The sequence below is a fragment of the Gavia stellata genome, chromosome 14 (genome assembly GCF_030936135.1).
Source record: "Gavia stellata isolate bGavSte3 chromosome 14, bGavSte3.hap2, whole genome shotgun sequence".
NCBI classification, from domain to species: Eukaryota; Metazoa; Chordata; class Aves; order Gaviiformes; family Gaviidae; genus Gavia; species Gavia stellata.
The window spans coordinates 2,511,724-2,528,701 of NC_082607.1; the positions used below are offsets into that span (position 1 = coordinate 2,511,724).

A 16,978-nucleotide genomic window follows, 5' to 3' on the forward strand; every position below is an offset into this window, starting at 1 on the left:
TTAGAGAAGGGCTCAGCGCTGCAGCCAGGGAAGAAAACCCTCTTTATAGTCAAAAATCCCCCTTGAATTAAATAAGAACACACAAACCAGGGCTGAAAATCATCTTGCATATCTGATCCTGAATAGAGTGTCCCTTTTCTGCAGCACCTTGCTGGAGAGCCGTAGGTGTGCCGGGGGGACGCGAGCCGGGCAGGGTGCTGCACGCAGGCGGGCTGGGAAACTGCTGCTGCGGAGGTGGTGGCTGAGAGGAGACCCTGACCAGCTCAGACCCATCCAGCAGCTCTGGACGTGCTCGAGGCACTGATCCAGAAATGGGAGGCACCCATGGAGTTTGCTCGCAGGAATCGGGGACTTTTGGGTCGACGGTGCTGGGGTTAGCGTGTAAGCTGTCCTCTAGTCCTTTATTGGACCCTCCCAGTGCTCTTCAATGAGGAGTGATTCTGCTGAAGTCTGGGGACTGGATTTACTTTGATATGAGAGACATCAACTAAAAAGTAAAATACATTAATTGCATGACAGCACTAGTGTTCTTCTGTTGCCCAAGCACTGGGGAGATTTCCTTCTGCTCTTTCTCAAGGTGTATCTCCAGAAGAAAACATATTCGGCTCAAAATGATTAATTGTATGTCATCTTTTAGAGCAAACTGGCCTTGAATTAGTTTAGGGAATGCTAATAATAATTTCTGAGGAAGGATTAAATTAAGACAAAGGCCAGGATATCAGCTCACGTAAATTTTGTTCCTGTGAGTCATTGGCACTGCCTGAGCTTTACAGTAGCTGCAGATGTGATCTGAGGTACGCTTTATTTTATTTTTAAGTTACAAAGAATCTTGAAACCGAAGCACAGCAGCAGCTCCACGGAGCTCCAGAGATGGGGAAGGTGTCGGAGGGTTCAGTTAATCGAGTTCCCCATTCCTGAACATCCCCAGCTTTTTGTTTTTCCTCAAACCAGTCTGATGTGCAATCAAAGTTCAGATATTTTTAGCTGTACGTGTGTGGGAAGATGTTCGATACGTATATTACACGTGCACTATCTTTGAAGTTGATTTCTTTTACAAACACCCTTTAGAAAAGCAATACTGATGTGGATCCAGCTAATTCCTAGCAAAAGTCAATGACAGTTTGTGCCATCAGTTCTCAAAACGGCCATTAATCTTCAGGAAATAAGACGTTTATCATATCCGTTGGTATTAAGATCACGGTGTACTGATTTAAGGCCTGACTTTTTGTACGTTTCTCCATCTGTTTATGTTTTTGCAAATGACTGTAAATTACATCAATTGCTGCATCACCTTACATAGTCTTAAATTCATACAGTATAATTCTTTGCGTGAAAGATTCGTGAAGAAACAGTATTAACGCAGAATATAGCTACTTATCCAAGCTGCTGCTTGGAAACTTTTGGAAATTGGAGAGTAACTTGTGGCTCAATTGTTGCCGATAGTTTGCCTCGAAAGCAGTTATAATCCAAGCAATTCAATCACCATTGTTATCACCAATTAGAATAAATCAATTAATATTTCAAATTTCGGAATCTGGCTCCATAACATACGAGTAAAGTTTCGTCTGGCACATGTCCATAGAATTGCCCTAAAAACTTCATTAACTATCATCAAAAGAAATGTGCTAATACATCCTATGCTGCCAGTAGTCACCGTTTGCTCAGTATTTAGCTGATGCTTAACACCGAGTCACCAGGTGAACGGTATGTTCTGGGGATCCGTGGTCATGGGAGCGGGATGACACGAAAACTCCCCTGTAGAGTTCAGAGTCCTTCTGAAGGAAACTTGGGTTTCCCAGCTGGACTGTGATAAGCACAAGGCTGAGTTAAAAAACAAAAGAATTTGCTACAAGATGAGCTACCTAAAATTTTATAGTCGTACAAACCCCCAGAACTGTGGCCAGTCAATGGTGTTCGTAATCCCCCAAATCAGAAATGTGTTGGGATTAATTTTTATCGGGACAAATCAAATGTGAACCTGTTGGACCAGACTGGAAGAAAAGCCCTTCTCCAGTGGCATGTTGGGAATACACCACCTTGGGCCCTGGCCAGTTCCTCGTGGTTGGTGTTTACCAGTTCAGTGATGTTTTACTGTAAAATATAGCATAAGATTATGAGTTTTATCTAATTGCCCTTTTTGTTTGATGTGCTCCCATCTTCTTTCCTGCTTTTCAGGGGTTCTTGTGCTGACTTTCTTTGTGAACAGATTTCACGTGAACACCATCACCAGCAAAGACCAATTCATTATAGCGTACGGGGGTCTCCGAGGAGCCATTTGTTTCTCTTTGGTTTTCTTGCTTCCTGACTTTCACAGAAAGAAGCTCTTCATTGCAGCAACAACTGTTGTCATCCTCTTCACCGTGTTCATACAGGTAAAAACAATCTCGGTGTCACCAGCAGATGTAAAGAATAAGCATGTTGGGGTTTTTTTCCAGACAAATAACCAGTACTAAACCATTACATGGACACAAGGATTTACCGGTCATTAAAACTTTCCCTCCATCGAGTGGTTAGGCTTATAAAAAATTTAAAATTATTACTGAAAGAGGCAGAAGGTGTGAGAATACGCCACACGTTTGTGAGGTCCACTAGCAGTTGTTGACTTGCAACATGTGCTGTAGCATTTTCCATGATAACACGTCCCATTTTCGATCTGGTCGATCCGTATTGGGGTAGCAGTGGAGAAAATTGTGAGGAATGATGCTGGCACAGGGCTCCTCTCTGAAGTAGAGCTTTTACGTGTTTTATGTGAGAGCAAAGCCAACGCAAATCAACCTCTACAACTAGTTTGCTGTTTGAGCAAGGTAAGCACCACTTGCTATTGTAGGCCTTGTCATGAAATGAAATGCTACCTGAGCCATGTGGTAATGAAGGTCAGTTTTCCTGATCCCACAGGTGAGAAGATGGAAGATACTGGAGACACTCCAAACCCTCTGAACATGGGCAGCAAGAATTTTAAGAGGTTTATGGTTTGGTCGTCTTGGTTTTGGTAGTTCACAAGTGGGACCATTTAAAGGGACCTAATTTTGAAGGAGTGACTTAACGTTTTCTGAGAGTGAGTTCTGTTTTATTGGGGCATCCAACAGCTGAAGCAACAACAGCCATTAGTTGTTTATCAAAATATTTTGTAAATACGTCCAAGATGTTTTCACACTCACGCAGCAAAGCAGCTGCAGTTATTTTATGATGATGCAGCAGGAAGGTGGTTGCTTTAACTCTTCCACTGGAAAAAAAAATTTGGGTGTGTTACTTGTTGTAAAAGCAAGGAACATCAGAAGTGAATAAAAAAGTCGCAGCACATTTGATTTATTTGCCTCTAATTTTTCTTTTATGACTGATCCCTAAGCCCTGTTGCTCCTGCTTTCTCTTTCTGCCCTAGCGATTCTTGGGTTGTTTCCTACCCGGTGGGAAAGCTTCCGCAAGTGAGCGCAACCTGCCCACATCGCGGGGTGGCTGTGGACATGTTGACCCCTGCTGCCAGGGTAGGAGAGGGAGGCAGGCCCTCACAGCACTGGTTGCTCTGAGGTACTTGGTTTATTGTTAAAAATGTACTATTTTTTTTTCTTTTTGAAGACTGATTTCTGCTGTGGGTGTTTTTGCAAAGCCCGATCCCATAGAAAAGCTGTAGGAGCATCTGCAGCTGGACCTCTCCTTACTAATACGCTTTTATTTTTCACGGATTCTTGACGAGCACCCCTCCAGGTGTTTGATGGCGAAAGGTTTTTCTCTCCCTTAGGCGCAGGCTGAGGTTGTAAGGAGTTATTGTGCTTCAGGGCGCAGCGAAGCCCTGCTCGGAGGAGCAGGCAGCAGCAGCAGCTCCTGGCTTTGCCGTGACATCTAGTGGTAAAAGCATTCCTGCAGCCTTCTGTGGAAGATTTTGGATGTGTCTCGCTCTTCTTCTCTGCCCAGCAGCAAGCCTGTAAGGGCGAGGCTCCTTTCCGGTTTTCTCTGAAACGCACCTTTTGGTTCACCTGGTAAATGCGGTCACGTTTGAAGGAGGATGTGGTGGGAAAATTGGGGTCGTCTGGTCCCAGTGTGAGCAAGGCTGATGTCTACCTGGTGTGCTCTGTCCCAAAAAGTTGAGACTGCGTCTCCATAGGGCTGAAGCGAGCGGGGTGGGGGTCTGGGAATGATGCTGCGCAGAAAAGCTCCCTGGGAGCGCCTCCGCTCAAGCGCGTGAGGTCCACGCAGAGCTGCTGACTCAGGGCTGCCCTCCTCCTGCCCTCGCGTGGAGGGTGCAGAGCAGCTGCTGGGGCTTTGGGAAACGGTGGGTCACGGTGGCAGCTGCCCCATGGCTGAGCATCACCCCACAAAAGCGAATTCCTTCCGCTTGGCCTCCCTGAACCCCTCAGGTGTGGGTGTTGGGCACGTCGGCAATGCGGAGGGTTGGGGTTGACTGTGCTTCCCCACCACCACCTAATCCACACCATGAGCTGAAAAAATGGCCAACAAGTGTGACGTGCCGATGGGCTTGGAGCGGAGTGCCGCAGGGCAGCTGGACCGGGAGCAGTTTTCAGGCTGAAAGGAGGGAGCAGGGGCCAGGGGTGGGGGGAGCATAGTTAGGTGGAGGTTGACAAGTTTTAAGATGCAAATGTGGGTCAGAAATTGAAAAGATGTGGTCACTAGGCACGTCCGCTCATGCAGAGACGCTCTTGAGTCTCAGACAAAGGTTGTTCTAAGGCAGCAGCTCCATTCTGCCAAGGCTTCGGAAAATCCTTCCCAGGACCGGGAAAAGGCCTTTTGTGTAACCTCAAAGCTCAACTGGTGATGTCATCTCCATGCGAAAGGGTGAGAGTTAAACAGGGTCCCCCATGGGTATGTGTCGGCGGGGTGACCCCTTGACCTTCAGCCATTCAGTGGGAACTTAGCATCTATAAAGACAGACTTTGCTCAGGCTCCAGATACCTGCAGTATTGTGTGGCTGAGGCCACCACCAGAATGGGGTTGGGGGGGGTAAACTTGCTTAAAAGCTGAACCAGAAGGATATTGCTGTAGCTCAGTACAGAAAACATAGGTAAAAATAACAGAAGCTGGTATTAGGGTGAACCTTCAGAAAGCTGGGTTTGCAAACATGTCCTGCAGCTTCTGAAGTCCGTGGCACTGCTAGCAGCCACATCGATGGAGGCAGGATTGGGGAGTGAATATCTTTCATATCCCAGCATCTTTCATGGTCCATGTCTCTTTGGGTGGAAAGAACAAGTGAAATGTAGGCTACAGAACAACTTCTGTGGATAGTGGACTGTTTTTTTGCTGTTGTTCTTCTTTTGTGCAGTAAGTTTTCTTTATATTCGCAGTGATTTCGATACAGACTTGGGGGGGTTCTGTGTGAAGATAGGACAAAAGCTAGGGGAGAGATGATTTGGGCCCTTTCAGGCTGGTGAAGGCCAGCAAGGCATCTTGTCGGAGCACAAACCCACTTCATTTTCTTGGAAATCCTGACCACGCTGTCTGAAAAGCCTTGTGCTACACAGACTAGCGACCAACATGTGAGCGGTTGGGCTTGTCCATACATGGGTCTATCAATGCATTACACAACCCAGGAAACTCGTCTGTTTTGGCCTTTTTAACTCAGTTGCATAAGGCTCTTCCCACAACAAGCCTGGTTAATAATTTTGAGAAGGTTGACTGAGCAATTGTCAAGTCCTCAGTGCTTCCAGGCAGGCCTGGATATGTGCCACATAGACCAGAAAGTCCTCCAAGGAGCTGTGGGCTTGTCTGGAATGTCACAAAAAGCCCTTATTGTTCTGCCTTTCAGTGTGGTTTAAGAATGAAATACCACGTTCTCCGTTTGAAGTTCACCCTCGCAGCCTATTGGCCTCTGACCTCTTCCATGAAATTGTTAGCAAATATAATAATTGTAATAATTGTGGAGAGTTTTTTTGTTTGTTTCTTTGCTGCCTACACTGACCCATTAGCTACTGGATTGCTGGCAGTAGAAAATCTTTGTGTGAGCCATGATAGAGCTATCAGCAGCGGGTGATGCACTTCGGATGGGTTATCGCCGGTGGGTGGAGGAGCATCACGGATGACCTACAGGTGTGTTGTGAAATGACACGTGGCCTGAAATGACACGTGGGATTCCCATAATGCTCCCAAGGTCAGGAAGGGCCAAAAGAATTCAGGTGTTTCTAAATTTGGGAGTCCTGGTCACAAAACTCAAAAATCCCACTTTAAAATGAAACCAGATGCAGCTGATTATCCAGTGAAGGCAAGAGACCAAATTATATAGTCTCTACTTAATTTTTGTAGTATCTGTTATTTCTGAATTTGTGAGTTTTATGTTGTTTATTCTGAATAGCGATGCTTTTTTTTATTGCTATTAGCTATTAAAATGACACATTAATTGTTTCTGCAATTAAAAATGTGTTCAAGTCTTCTCCGTGCCAGCATTTGTGACATTCAGAAGTCATAAACATCAACCACTCCATCATTTTTGCTGTAAACATGTCCTAGAAAAGTCATTTCATACCGAAGCCAGGCTAAGAAACGCACCACAGCAGCATTTTAGAAGTTCTCTCACGAGGCTTAAAGGACATTAAAACTCTTCCCTTGACCCTTCCCACCAGGTGGATACTTTGATTAGTAAACTTAGCCACTGGCTAGCCATCAAAGATGATTGGAGTAATGATCTGTGACACATAGTACGCAAAAAGTTAGCAGACAAATGCTGGCAGAGGCGGCGCGCTGTGAAGTCTCAGGGACTATCATCGTTTCAGGCATTTGAACTTTGAACGTTTCAAGCTCCTTTCCATCTGGTAGGCTACAAGCAATAACAAACCACAGGCTTGACCTTGAAGTTCTTGGATGACTTTCTGTGGTCTTTGAGATGCCAGATGAGGAAAGCAGAGCGTTTCTCCTCTCTGCCTACCCCCATCCTGAAGCCTGTATGTGAGCTCCTGTTGACACTAAGAACATGTGATGTGAAGAAAAGCTGATTTTTGTGTTTGTGGTTGTGCTGCAGGGAATGACCATCCGTCCTCTCGTTGACTTGTTGGCTGTCAAGAGGAAAAGAGAGAGTGCTCCCACAGTGGGAGAGCAGATCCATATTCGGGTAAGTGATGCATCCATCAACACACGGCCAGAGCTTTCCAGTGTGCTTTGCTGATAGCAATATGGTCCTTCTGAAATGTGGTGTGCCTCTAGGGGCCCTACAGAACTGCAGTTTTACCTGAATCCTCTGCAGATCAGTCCCTTTCCAGGTTTGAAGTCCTATGCAGCTTCCTAACCATGGGCTATTACTTGCATTGGAATAGCAGCCACCGACTCAGTTGGGCTGGTGTTGCATTAGGTGGGGCCCAAACACGACAGGAAAAGATAATCACTCGCCCAAAAGTTTATACTCAAACCTAACGCCAACTTTTCTGCTTCTCTGAAAAGAGTGAAAGAAAGAAAATGAGACTTGGTTGCTTTCAGGGTTGGGATCTTCCATGTGTTCACCAGTCACTTCACCGCCATCAGTTTGGATATTTTTGAAAACAAATTTGGAAGAGGGAGGGTAAGGAGAACACTGTAGTGGAAGGAACCGCTAAAGTCACCATAACCCAAAGGTGGAATTTGGCTCACCTTGCTCTTGCTGTCCAAACGCTGGCCTTTCTAGTTACGGAGGACTTCTCCAGAGAGTGGGTCAACTCCATGAGAACGCAAGGTACTCTGCACACCTAGCTGAGCCTTCGCATTGCTGGAGGGAAGCTTGGCTGGCTCCCACCGCGATGCTGCCGGTGCAGGGAGGAACAAATCAGAGAGGCTTTGCACCAGGTCTCCTTCAGTCCGAGGCTTGCAACCGGATAGGGAGCTGTGGCCTGGGATTTTTAATGCGGTGATACCGTGCATCCAGTGAAAAATAATGTTTCTGAATCTGATTGTTTATGCCCAGTTACATTTCTGTAGGTATGGCTCCTTCAGGAATATTTTTGTCTTCTTTTTGGGTAGCTAGAAATAAAGACACTAGGTCTGCGGACACTTACAAAAACTGTTTGCCATCCTCACAATTAGGTTGTATTACAGGGCTTTGTCTGAGGTTAACAGAACAGCTCAATAGGCTGAAGAGGCTTTTCCTGTCATGAACAGAGAATACTTTCTTCTTTTGTTAGCATGTGAATAGAAAATCATCTCTGGAAATGTGTTTATTAGGAAACGTGAGCTGAAAATGGCTGTGTACCAATTAAGTTAAGTAGCGAAGGTAACAATGCAGATAGTTGGAAACCAGGCACGCAGAAGCAGCTTTCCTCAGATTTATTTCTCCGTCCGGATAGTCGGGACACCCTTGCTCTCAAGAGTGATGATCAGAGGGGGGGTCATTTGTTGGTCCTCAGACCATACAGCAGCTAACAGCAATGTGAGGACTTGAAACCTGTACGAGGCTGCAGGGCTGAGCGAAGCGCTCTGAAACTTTTCTGTTTCTGACCCCACAAAAAATATATATTTTTTTGAAATTAGAGCTGGAGGGAGCTCCAGGGACATCGGTACCTGAGTGTGGAGGGGCATTGACCGTGGTAGAGCAGAGACCTCTCCCAGTTTAGAGATGCCAGTAGGAGGGAAAACAATTTGGGAAATTGCAGAGATTTAATTTCTATGTGGAAAAATCAACCTGTCCAGGATTTTTAATATAAATTTAAACAATAATAATGTTTTTGTATAAGGCACGATATGGCCAATGATTTCATTTAGCGGGAAGTGGGAAGGCAGTATTTATTATTCAAGTCGAAGCATCATTTGTATGTTATCTACATCTATATCCTGAAGATATTGATCTCCTGAGTCAAATTATCCTTAGAAACCTCAATATGAGCATTTCCTGCTTATCAAGGCCCAATAGGCAGGTCATGCAAGCCATCAGCCATCCTGTACGTAGCATAAAGAGCAGATCCATGTCCCTCAGCGATTATTCTTTGCTCGCACAGACCTGAAAGCAAGCAGCCAAACCGCTTATTGTACTCCAGAACCGAGGGATACGCGTGGATGCCCGGATGGGGAATTAGCCCGACATCCCCTCTTCTTGTTTACTGGCGCTGTGTACCGAGCTGAAAGCATCCCCCGTTTTGTCTGCTGGCTTTTGATGTTTGCTGAGTGAGTTCATCACGTATGCAATACATGCAACCGGTGTATAGCAAAATCCTCTCTTCTCTTTAGTTCTTGGATCATTTGCTGGCTGGCATTGAAGATATATCTGGACACTGGGGACAGTATTACTGGAAAGACAAGTAAGGATTTGCCAAAATACAACTGTGTACATGTGTAGAAAAAAATGAGGCTGGTTTCTATTCCCTAAGTTTCCGCTGTGGGCAGCTGAGCCTTGTTCATCCTTGTGGCACAAGGCAGGTGACAGAGGGGCAGCTTTTTCATGTCCAAGGTGAGCCCAGGCTCTCGGGGCGCTTCCCTGCTTGCAGGTCATGTATTGTACTTCACCCTAAAAAGACTCCTTTCTCCTCTCCTATTGTGTTTGTCCCTCCTTGTCCAAAGAAATCTGCTGGAAATGGAAGGGTGGTGCCAGCACAACACACAGCTCGTGTGGCTTCAGCCTGTCTCTGCCTGCAGCGGCGCTGCCCGTGCCCTCCTGCCTGTCCGGCCATGCGGGAGCTGAGGACCCCAACCCACTGTGCGCACAATTAACAGTACACAAACGAGCTTGCAGCACTTGGAGGGGCAACTGCTTGTTGTGACAAATTATAGAGGATCTCTACGGATTTCTGTAGCAAAGTGCTCAACTTTCATTAAGTTCTGGTAGATTGTACACATAGGAGATTTTTTTTTTTTAAATACAAATAACATAAAATATACTAATTGCAGTCTACCAGGTTTAATTCCTTGACTGCTCAGACACAGATACAGCTAACTTCATGGTAGGTGATAAATGCAGCTGGCAGGGATTTTCTTAGGAATGCCAGTGCTTGGAAGTGCCACTAGAGGGTATGGGAATTGCTGCTGCTGAGGAGTGGCCGGGCTCCTCGCTAACAGCCAAACTTGAGCGTAAGTATTTGATACCAGCTAGATCTTTCCCAAACGTTGTGCTGTGCTTGAGCAGAAAGCGAGAGGAAATGGCTCAAGAGGGAACCTGGAAGCCTTTAAATCTGTTGCATCCCTTGGGGCTAATGCATGTACTGGTAGCACGTACAGTAGAGTTCATGATAAATCTGTCACTTTGGGGAGTTTTTATTGTATTTGGGAAAGTTTTACTATTTTAGCTCATGCACTGTGGTGCAGAAATAATTAGGGACTGACCTCTTGGACCATTGATTTCTGGAAGGAAGGTAATGGAATATAGTGGAATATGGGGCAGTCATGAACCTGCTGGCTTGCTGAGGTCCACTGTGGTGCTGGGGGGTCGTGAGAGGAGGCTAAGCTTGTCTTGTTTTGTTCTCAAACAGATTAGAATATTTCAACAGCAAATACCTGCAGAAGATCTTACTTCGAGAATACGACCAGCCAAAATCGAGTATCGTGCTTCTCTATGAAAAGCTGGAGCGGAAACATGCCATTGAGCTGGCAGAAGCAGGACAGCTGGGACATACCCCATCTCACCCGTCCTTGCTGTAAGTGCTCCCCTGCAGTCATCCCCTCTCCGTCACTCCTCCCAAACCTCCCACCGGAGGCAACAGTTATGAAAAGCGTTTGCAAACTTCTCTGCCTCCTCTGCTCTTCCCTGCTGGGCTATCCTATGGGAAGGAGCAACATAGCTTGGATAAATGCAAAGTAAACACTATTTAAAGATCAGTAGGTGGGTATTGAAAATGATGGGGTGGATGAGCAATCTTCTGGTACTGATGAACACAGTTTCTGATCTTGTACGTGGAGGCTCACCTGTATCCCCCCCAGAGTTACACAGAAATGGTGCTCGGAGGAAGAGGCTCTTGCACCATTTTTTGACAGCTTTGCACTGTTACACGTACAAAAGGAACCAACGTCGAGAATGAGCGTTGGCTGAGACAGCAGAGTCAAATGTTTGCATGTCATCTCTCACAGGCGGTTCTGCTCTGCCACAGCTCCCCACAGCTCTTTTAGCTACCAGGGAGCACACGGATGGCACAGCTGGGATGCGAATACCAAATGCCCCTTCTGCAGTGAGCTCCGTCTGCGAGGGTTAGCTGTGGGTCGGGTCCGCTGGTGGTGGGCTCCGAAAGGGCTGCTGTGAATGCTGGGCTTTGGGGATGCACTGGTTGTGCATCTTCTGAAATAAGGTGTTCTGGTTTTCTTTGCAGCAACGATGACAGGACTGTCATAACAGACAAAAAATGGGAGGAGACTCTGAATCCGGATGTCCTGGAAAATATACAGGAAATATTGGCAAGGAACCTGTACCGAATAAGGAGAATGGTATAACTCTTCCCTCAATCTGTATTTTAGATGTCCAATAACAAAAGTTATCTCAGTTATCCTAACAGCCTGAGCAGATGTTATGAATATTTACATAATTACTAATGATGTCTCTTTGTGAGCAGAGAATAGTTGGCTGTGTGAAGCCAGATCCAGTTTCCAAGTCAGTGGCACATTTCTGTTTGCAGCGTGACAGCTTTTGAAAGGTTCACCCAGTCAGCCTATAATTTCATGAAGTATTTTAGGCATCAGTACCCAGAACCAGAAAGGAGAAAGGAGGAGCACATGGATCTTCAGGCATCAGGTTAGCAGATCCAGCAGCTGCAACAGCTCCTGGTTACCTGCAGGGCAGAGCAGAGATGGGGTTCTCCTCACGTTGCATTTTTTTCCCATAGAAGAGAGCACAGGCAGTGAGCTGCAAGTGAGAATTAATCTGCAGAGGTTTTCATGCCGCTCGGCAGTTTTGCCATGAAACTGGTACAACTGGTTAAAAGCCTAGAAACCAACTGCTGTTTACAGAATAACTCATGAATAATCTGTCTGAGGTTTTACACAGCACCTAGGACTGTGCCTTGTAATTGCTGTTCACATGGTGATATGTGGAGCCTTATCCTTAAAATCCACCTAAGCCTTTGTTTTATGGATTACGCACGAAATACTGAGTCCTTGGGGATGAGGCTGGTGTGGGCAGCTCAGCACAGAGGGATCAACCACCCCCTCCTGTCCCCTTGCTGAGCTGAGACAAGCAACGAGATAAGGCTGGGAGGAAACCTATAGAAATGGTGAAGGGGATGAAGATGAAGGCATACCTCCTGTTTGCACTTACTTCTGCCTAAATCCAGCCTCACCCCTTGTAGCAACAGAGTTATCCCAGCTCCCGCTGACGTTAGTGGGAGATTTAACTTGGGTTGGTTTACGGCTTTTGAAGCAGGATTTATGGTTCCTGTTGACTGCATGATTTATATGTGGAGGTGGGGGGCTGATTTAAAATATTGGAGGGCTGGGCAGAGGCACTGGAGTTGAAGACAACTCCAACAGTTGGTGTGTCACCTGGACTAATAGAGATGCATCTCAGTCTTGTCATTCAGTAATCACTTGGGCAATTTTGCATAAAGAAGCAGAGTTTGGAGTCCCATCTTCCTTCTTTGGCTCTTCCCCTCCATCCCCACCTCTCATGCTTGGGTGGAACAGTTTATTCCCATACCCAGGCAGGATGGTTACGGGGGGGGTGAAGGACCCTGGAAGACGCAGGCGCTAACGGAGGGATGCTGCTGCGGAGGGAGGGATGGTCCCACCTCCAGCAACGTCTCTCTGGTGCAACGTGCAGGGGCCAGCGTACAACAGGCACACCCTTCCCGGGGAGACCGAGCCCGTGGAGCATGCCAAGGAGATCCTGATCCTCCGGCACAAGAGCCTGCGGGTGGAAGTGAGCGGAGGCGACACGGACAGCTCCAGGAAGGAGGTGAGAGGGAGCGAGGAAGGCTTGGACCCGCAGAGGCCATGCACGGGACGCTTTCCCTGTGCGGGTATAACAAGCGCTAGGAGCAGTGCTGTTTATTGCTGGTGGTATTTCCTTTTAAAGGCAAATCCTGTTGTCTTTAAAAAAAAAAAAAAGCGTCTCTCAATCCTAAATTGCATTCCAAAGCATAGGAAATACCGAGGGAAAGAAAAACCCAACCCAACTCCTGACAAACAAATGAGCCATCTTGGGTGCAGCGCCGTTCAGTGCTTTGTGAACACAGGCTTCCATCCCTGCTAGGGAAGTTATTTACTGAGCAAATGTTATTAATTTGGCTTTGGTCTGTAAATTCAGAGGTCTGTTTTTTTCCATGTTTTCTTTTCTGGGAGATTTCATCCAAGGCGGGAATTTGGTACACCCATTGTCAGTGCTCCAGATGGACTGTAAATATTTGAAACTCTTTGGTGTCGTGTCCCCCCCCCCCTCCAATTCTTTTGAAAGGACAGAAGCATTATTGTGAGCTTTCCTATTTATTCTGGAGGTGAGTTTTTTGGTTTTAAAAGCAGCTACGGTTCTGGGCAAACTTGAAGATGGTAAAATAGAAGGAAGTGTTGCATACTGGGTTCCTAGGACAACCACTTTAAGTCCAAATTTACTGCTGGCACAGCTTCACATCGGTTCATGTCCTGAATTAGAGGAGGAACAAGGTAAATACAGTGTCTGTGGCTGGTGAAGACTTCTGTTGACGTCTTTGGAAATCAGTGGGAGAAGCTGGGCAAACGTTTCCCCGTGGGAAGACGAAATGGTCCAGGAATGGTGTGCAAGGAGCAGGCTTGGTCTTTTCAGTTCCTCCCATCTTCTGTAACTCTTACTCTAGAAGAAAAGCAATTAAGCCCCCCCCCCCCCATATTTTGCTCCCAAACCCCCACCTGTTTCTCCGAATCTTAGGTTTCGAGGGCTTGAGCTAGAGCGCTGTCCAAGTGCAGACTGTGGTCTCTAATCTGGGCAGCAGGACTCCATCACTGAAGAGAACAGAATGACCTTTTAAAAAGAAATAAATGATCTTTCTTTATTTAGATAGTAATTTTCCACGACAGCACAAGTCGTCGGGACCGCCGCACAATTTCTTCCACTCTGATTTCTTTGTTCAAATGCCAGTCATTGAAGAGCCCGCGGAGAATGGCAGTAATGCACCAAATGCTGCTGCTTCTCAGCCCTCCATTCACAGGAAGGTGTTCCGGCTCTTGCAAACAACTTAAAAGATTTAATTTGATCATTTACATGCTGATTGGTACTTACAATTCAAAATAGATAGGCAAGAACGTGGCATGTTCCTGTAGAACATTTGGTATAATTAAACTTCAAAAGAACAACATCAAACTAGGGCTGATTTTGAGCACGACTTACATACTTTAAGGCCACTTGATTGTTAACCCTTGTGCTCCTGCTTTCCCCTTCTCTGCTGCTCCCATTAGGTTCTGCAGTGCATTTGGTAGGAAGTGTAGCACCTTTGGGAAGACCGTTTCTCCTGTTGCTTTGAATGCTTACAGCTGGCCTTTCAGCAGACAGAATATTTTGGGGGGAATTGCAAAAGCAGTAGAATTCACTCTGTCCCTATACTGACTCATGGATAGTGGCTAATGCCCTATGGGGTTGGCGAATGCTCCGATGGATTATGCCAAATGCCATTTTGATGCTTAATACTGCTGTCTCATAGGAGTCATTTGTTGGTGCTAATTACACCTCTTTACAGCAGCTACCTTCGCTCTGTGCCAGTCTAAGTGAAGCAGATGTAAATACCGTGAGCTGATTCCAATGACATCTGTAAGGGTGACTCTAAGCCCAAGAAGCCTCCCTCTGCACCCAAAAGGAAAAATCAGGTGTGCTTGGTGTGATCAGCAGCTTACCTGCTAATGTTTTAGAATAGCTGCCTCATTTTACTGCAAATAGAAATAAGGCAGTACCCCAAAGTGATGGAGTAATGTTCTACAAGAGCCCTGGAATATTAACACGAGGTGGGAGGGTGGGTGAACGCTGTTACTTCATGCTGTAGGAGGACAGATTGCAGAATTTGTCAGCAGAAAGAAGGAACACTGTGTTAAAAAATAGATTTCAGCCCATTAAAAGCAGCTCAATATTTTAAATTTTGGGGAAAAAAATTAAGCCACTCAGATTTAGCTTCATGCCAAGTTGCCAAGCAAATGGCATTTTCCTGTTTAAAAAAAGATGAATGAAAAATATAGCTAGTTAGTGTTTGAGAGTTTCTAATTGTTGCGTACTCCATCTTTTGTAGTCCCAAAGGGAAGGGTTTGGCCTTCCAGGTTTTGAGTCAGCAAGAAAAAACTAGAGACGCTCATGCCACACGTTTTTCTATTCTGCATTTCACCACGAGATGGAAGCATTACAACTGTGTTTGCAAAGCCAACTGGAAATCAAGGAACTGTGAAACAAACTTCAAGCAAAGGGCCGCTGGAAACCCTCCGGTGCTGGTGAAACACCTGCACGTCTTCCATTGCCAGTCTATTTGCAACAAGTTTTGGCGATACATTCAATCAGTTAGGTGTTATGAGCTGAGTGAGTAATTAAAAAATCCCTTTGGTTCAGGAGAAACACTGCTTTTGCTGCTCGCTGGCTGTCTGCATATATATTTATTTTTTTTTTAGTGAAGTTGTTTAGTTCTTTGCTATTAACATATGAAGCTGTTGTAGCTCAGTTAGATTAATCTCATAATTTATTAGGTGCTGGTTGGTCTTTTCCCCCCGCGTCAGTCACCACAAAAATAAGGGGTGTATGGAAGAGCACTTTTCTATAGGTCTGTGGCTCCACCAGGCTGGGGAGGACCCAAGAGTGAAGTTCATCTCGCCTGATTGACAATCCATCTTCTTCTGCAGTCAGTGCGGGGAAACCGGTGCCCTCGCCAGGACAGGCACCGGTCCATGGCCAACACCCGGCTTCAGCCAGGATGGATCACCCCTTCTCTAACCTGGGTGGCTCTAGGTGCCTTAGGGGTCTGCTGCACTTTAGGGGTCTACTATTTGCTTTTGCAGTAGTGAGAGATGCCTCTTAGGCTGTGTTAGAGGCCCCTGCCAAGGAGAGGTTGGAGAGTGAATAGCGAAGGCAGAGAGAAGAAGTAAGAAAAGAACGATCCTCATCCCTCCCGAGCCAACAGTGCAGGCTAAATGATTTACACCAGGCAGAAGAACCTTGGCAAGACTATGAGATGACTTCAGATCTGAATCGTAGCCCAGAGGATTAACTCCAAGACTATCTATTTCCAGCAGAAAGTTTGCCTTCCTCTGCCTAAGGACAAAATTCCTGCCGAAGGCTGCTGCTTCCTGGAGCTGTGCATCACGCTGGCTCTGAACGCTGTCCGGATTTTGGGCTTGCCTTATTTTAGGCAAGGATCCAAGGCAGAGTACCTTGGCAGGGCGGTTTCTGAGACCCAGGGTAGCTTTTATTTACCACTGAGCACCCAGAAAATCCTTGCACCTGTAGCCGGGCAACTTCATCCTCTTTTCTTCTGCCAAAACACAAGTACACTCCCCCAGAAGGAGCTTATGTGGAGCTGCCTGTAAGCCATGTGCGTAAATGACATACTGCCTTTGGTAATTATGTCGGAGCCCTTTCATGGAGCATGCTCTGAGAATCGTTAAATGCCCCTGGGAATGGCTTTCCAGGGAGCCGGGCGCTGCTGCTGGAGCCGGAAAGGCATTGTTATTAAAATGGTCAATAAAAGTGCGAACAAGGGATGGAGGGCATCGGTCCTCGTTAGGGGAGGGAGGAGAACGAACAGAAACAAAACAGAAAACCGGGCTGGGAGGTATCCAGAGTTATTTTGGCAGTCTGGGTTTCTGGACCGAGGTGCCAAATCGCAGCTGTGTAAGACACTTATTCCCAGTTTACAGAAGCACTGAACAATTCAGGCAGCATTGTGCTACCTGATTTTTTTATTTTTTTTTTTCCTGAAGGGTGGAGATTAGCGCTGGAGTGAAAGGACAGGGAGCTCGTTAGTGCGAGCTCGTTACCTGCCTCCTTGGCCTGCAGCCAGGCTGGGGAACAGCCAAGGTGAGAAACATCCGTGTCCTGGGGATGGGCTTTGCCTCCCGCACTCACCTGCCCCATCCGACCCGCTCCAGGGCTGCTCCTTCCCATCCTGTCTGCCGAATCACTCCTGGAGAGCTCAGACCTCTTCCACCAACTCAAAACAAA

General features: G+C 46.4%; 1 protein-coding gene across 1 annotated transcript in view; it reads left to right on the plus strand.

Annotated features, from left to right (window-relative positions):
* Window positions 1–16,978, plus strand: part of LOC104257709 (sodium/hydrogen exchanger 2-like) — a 28,843-nt gene that overhangs the window by 9,474 nt on the left and 2,391 nt on the right. The window contains exons 5-11 of the mRNA XM_059824453.1: window positions 2,176–2,372; window positions 6,962–7,051; window positions 9,130–9,200; window positions 10,365–10,529; window positions 11,196–11,310; window positions 12,638–12,772; window positions 15,616–15,621. Coding sequence (XP_059680436.1) covers window positions 2,176–2,372; window positions 6,962–7,051; window positions 9,130–9,200; window positions 10,365–10,529; window positions 11,196–11,310; window positions 12,638–12,772; window positions 15,616–15,621 — 779 coding nt within the window. The remainder of the gene's footprint in view (window positions 1–2,175; window positions 2,373–6,961; window positions 7,052–9,129; window positions 9,201–10,364; window positions 10,530–11,195; window positions 11,311–12,637; window positions 12,773–15,615; window positions 15,622–16,978) is intronic.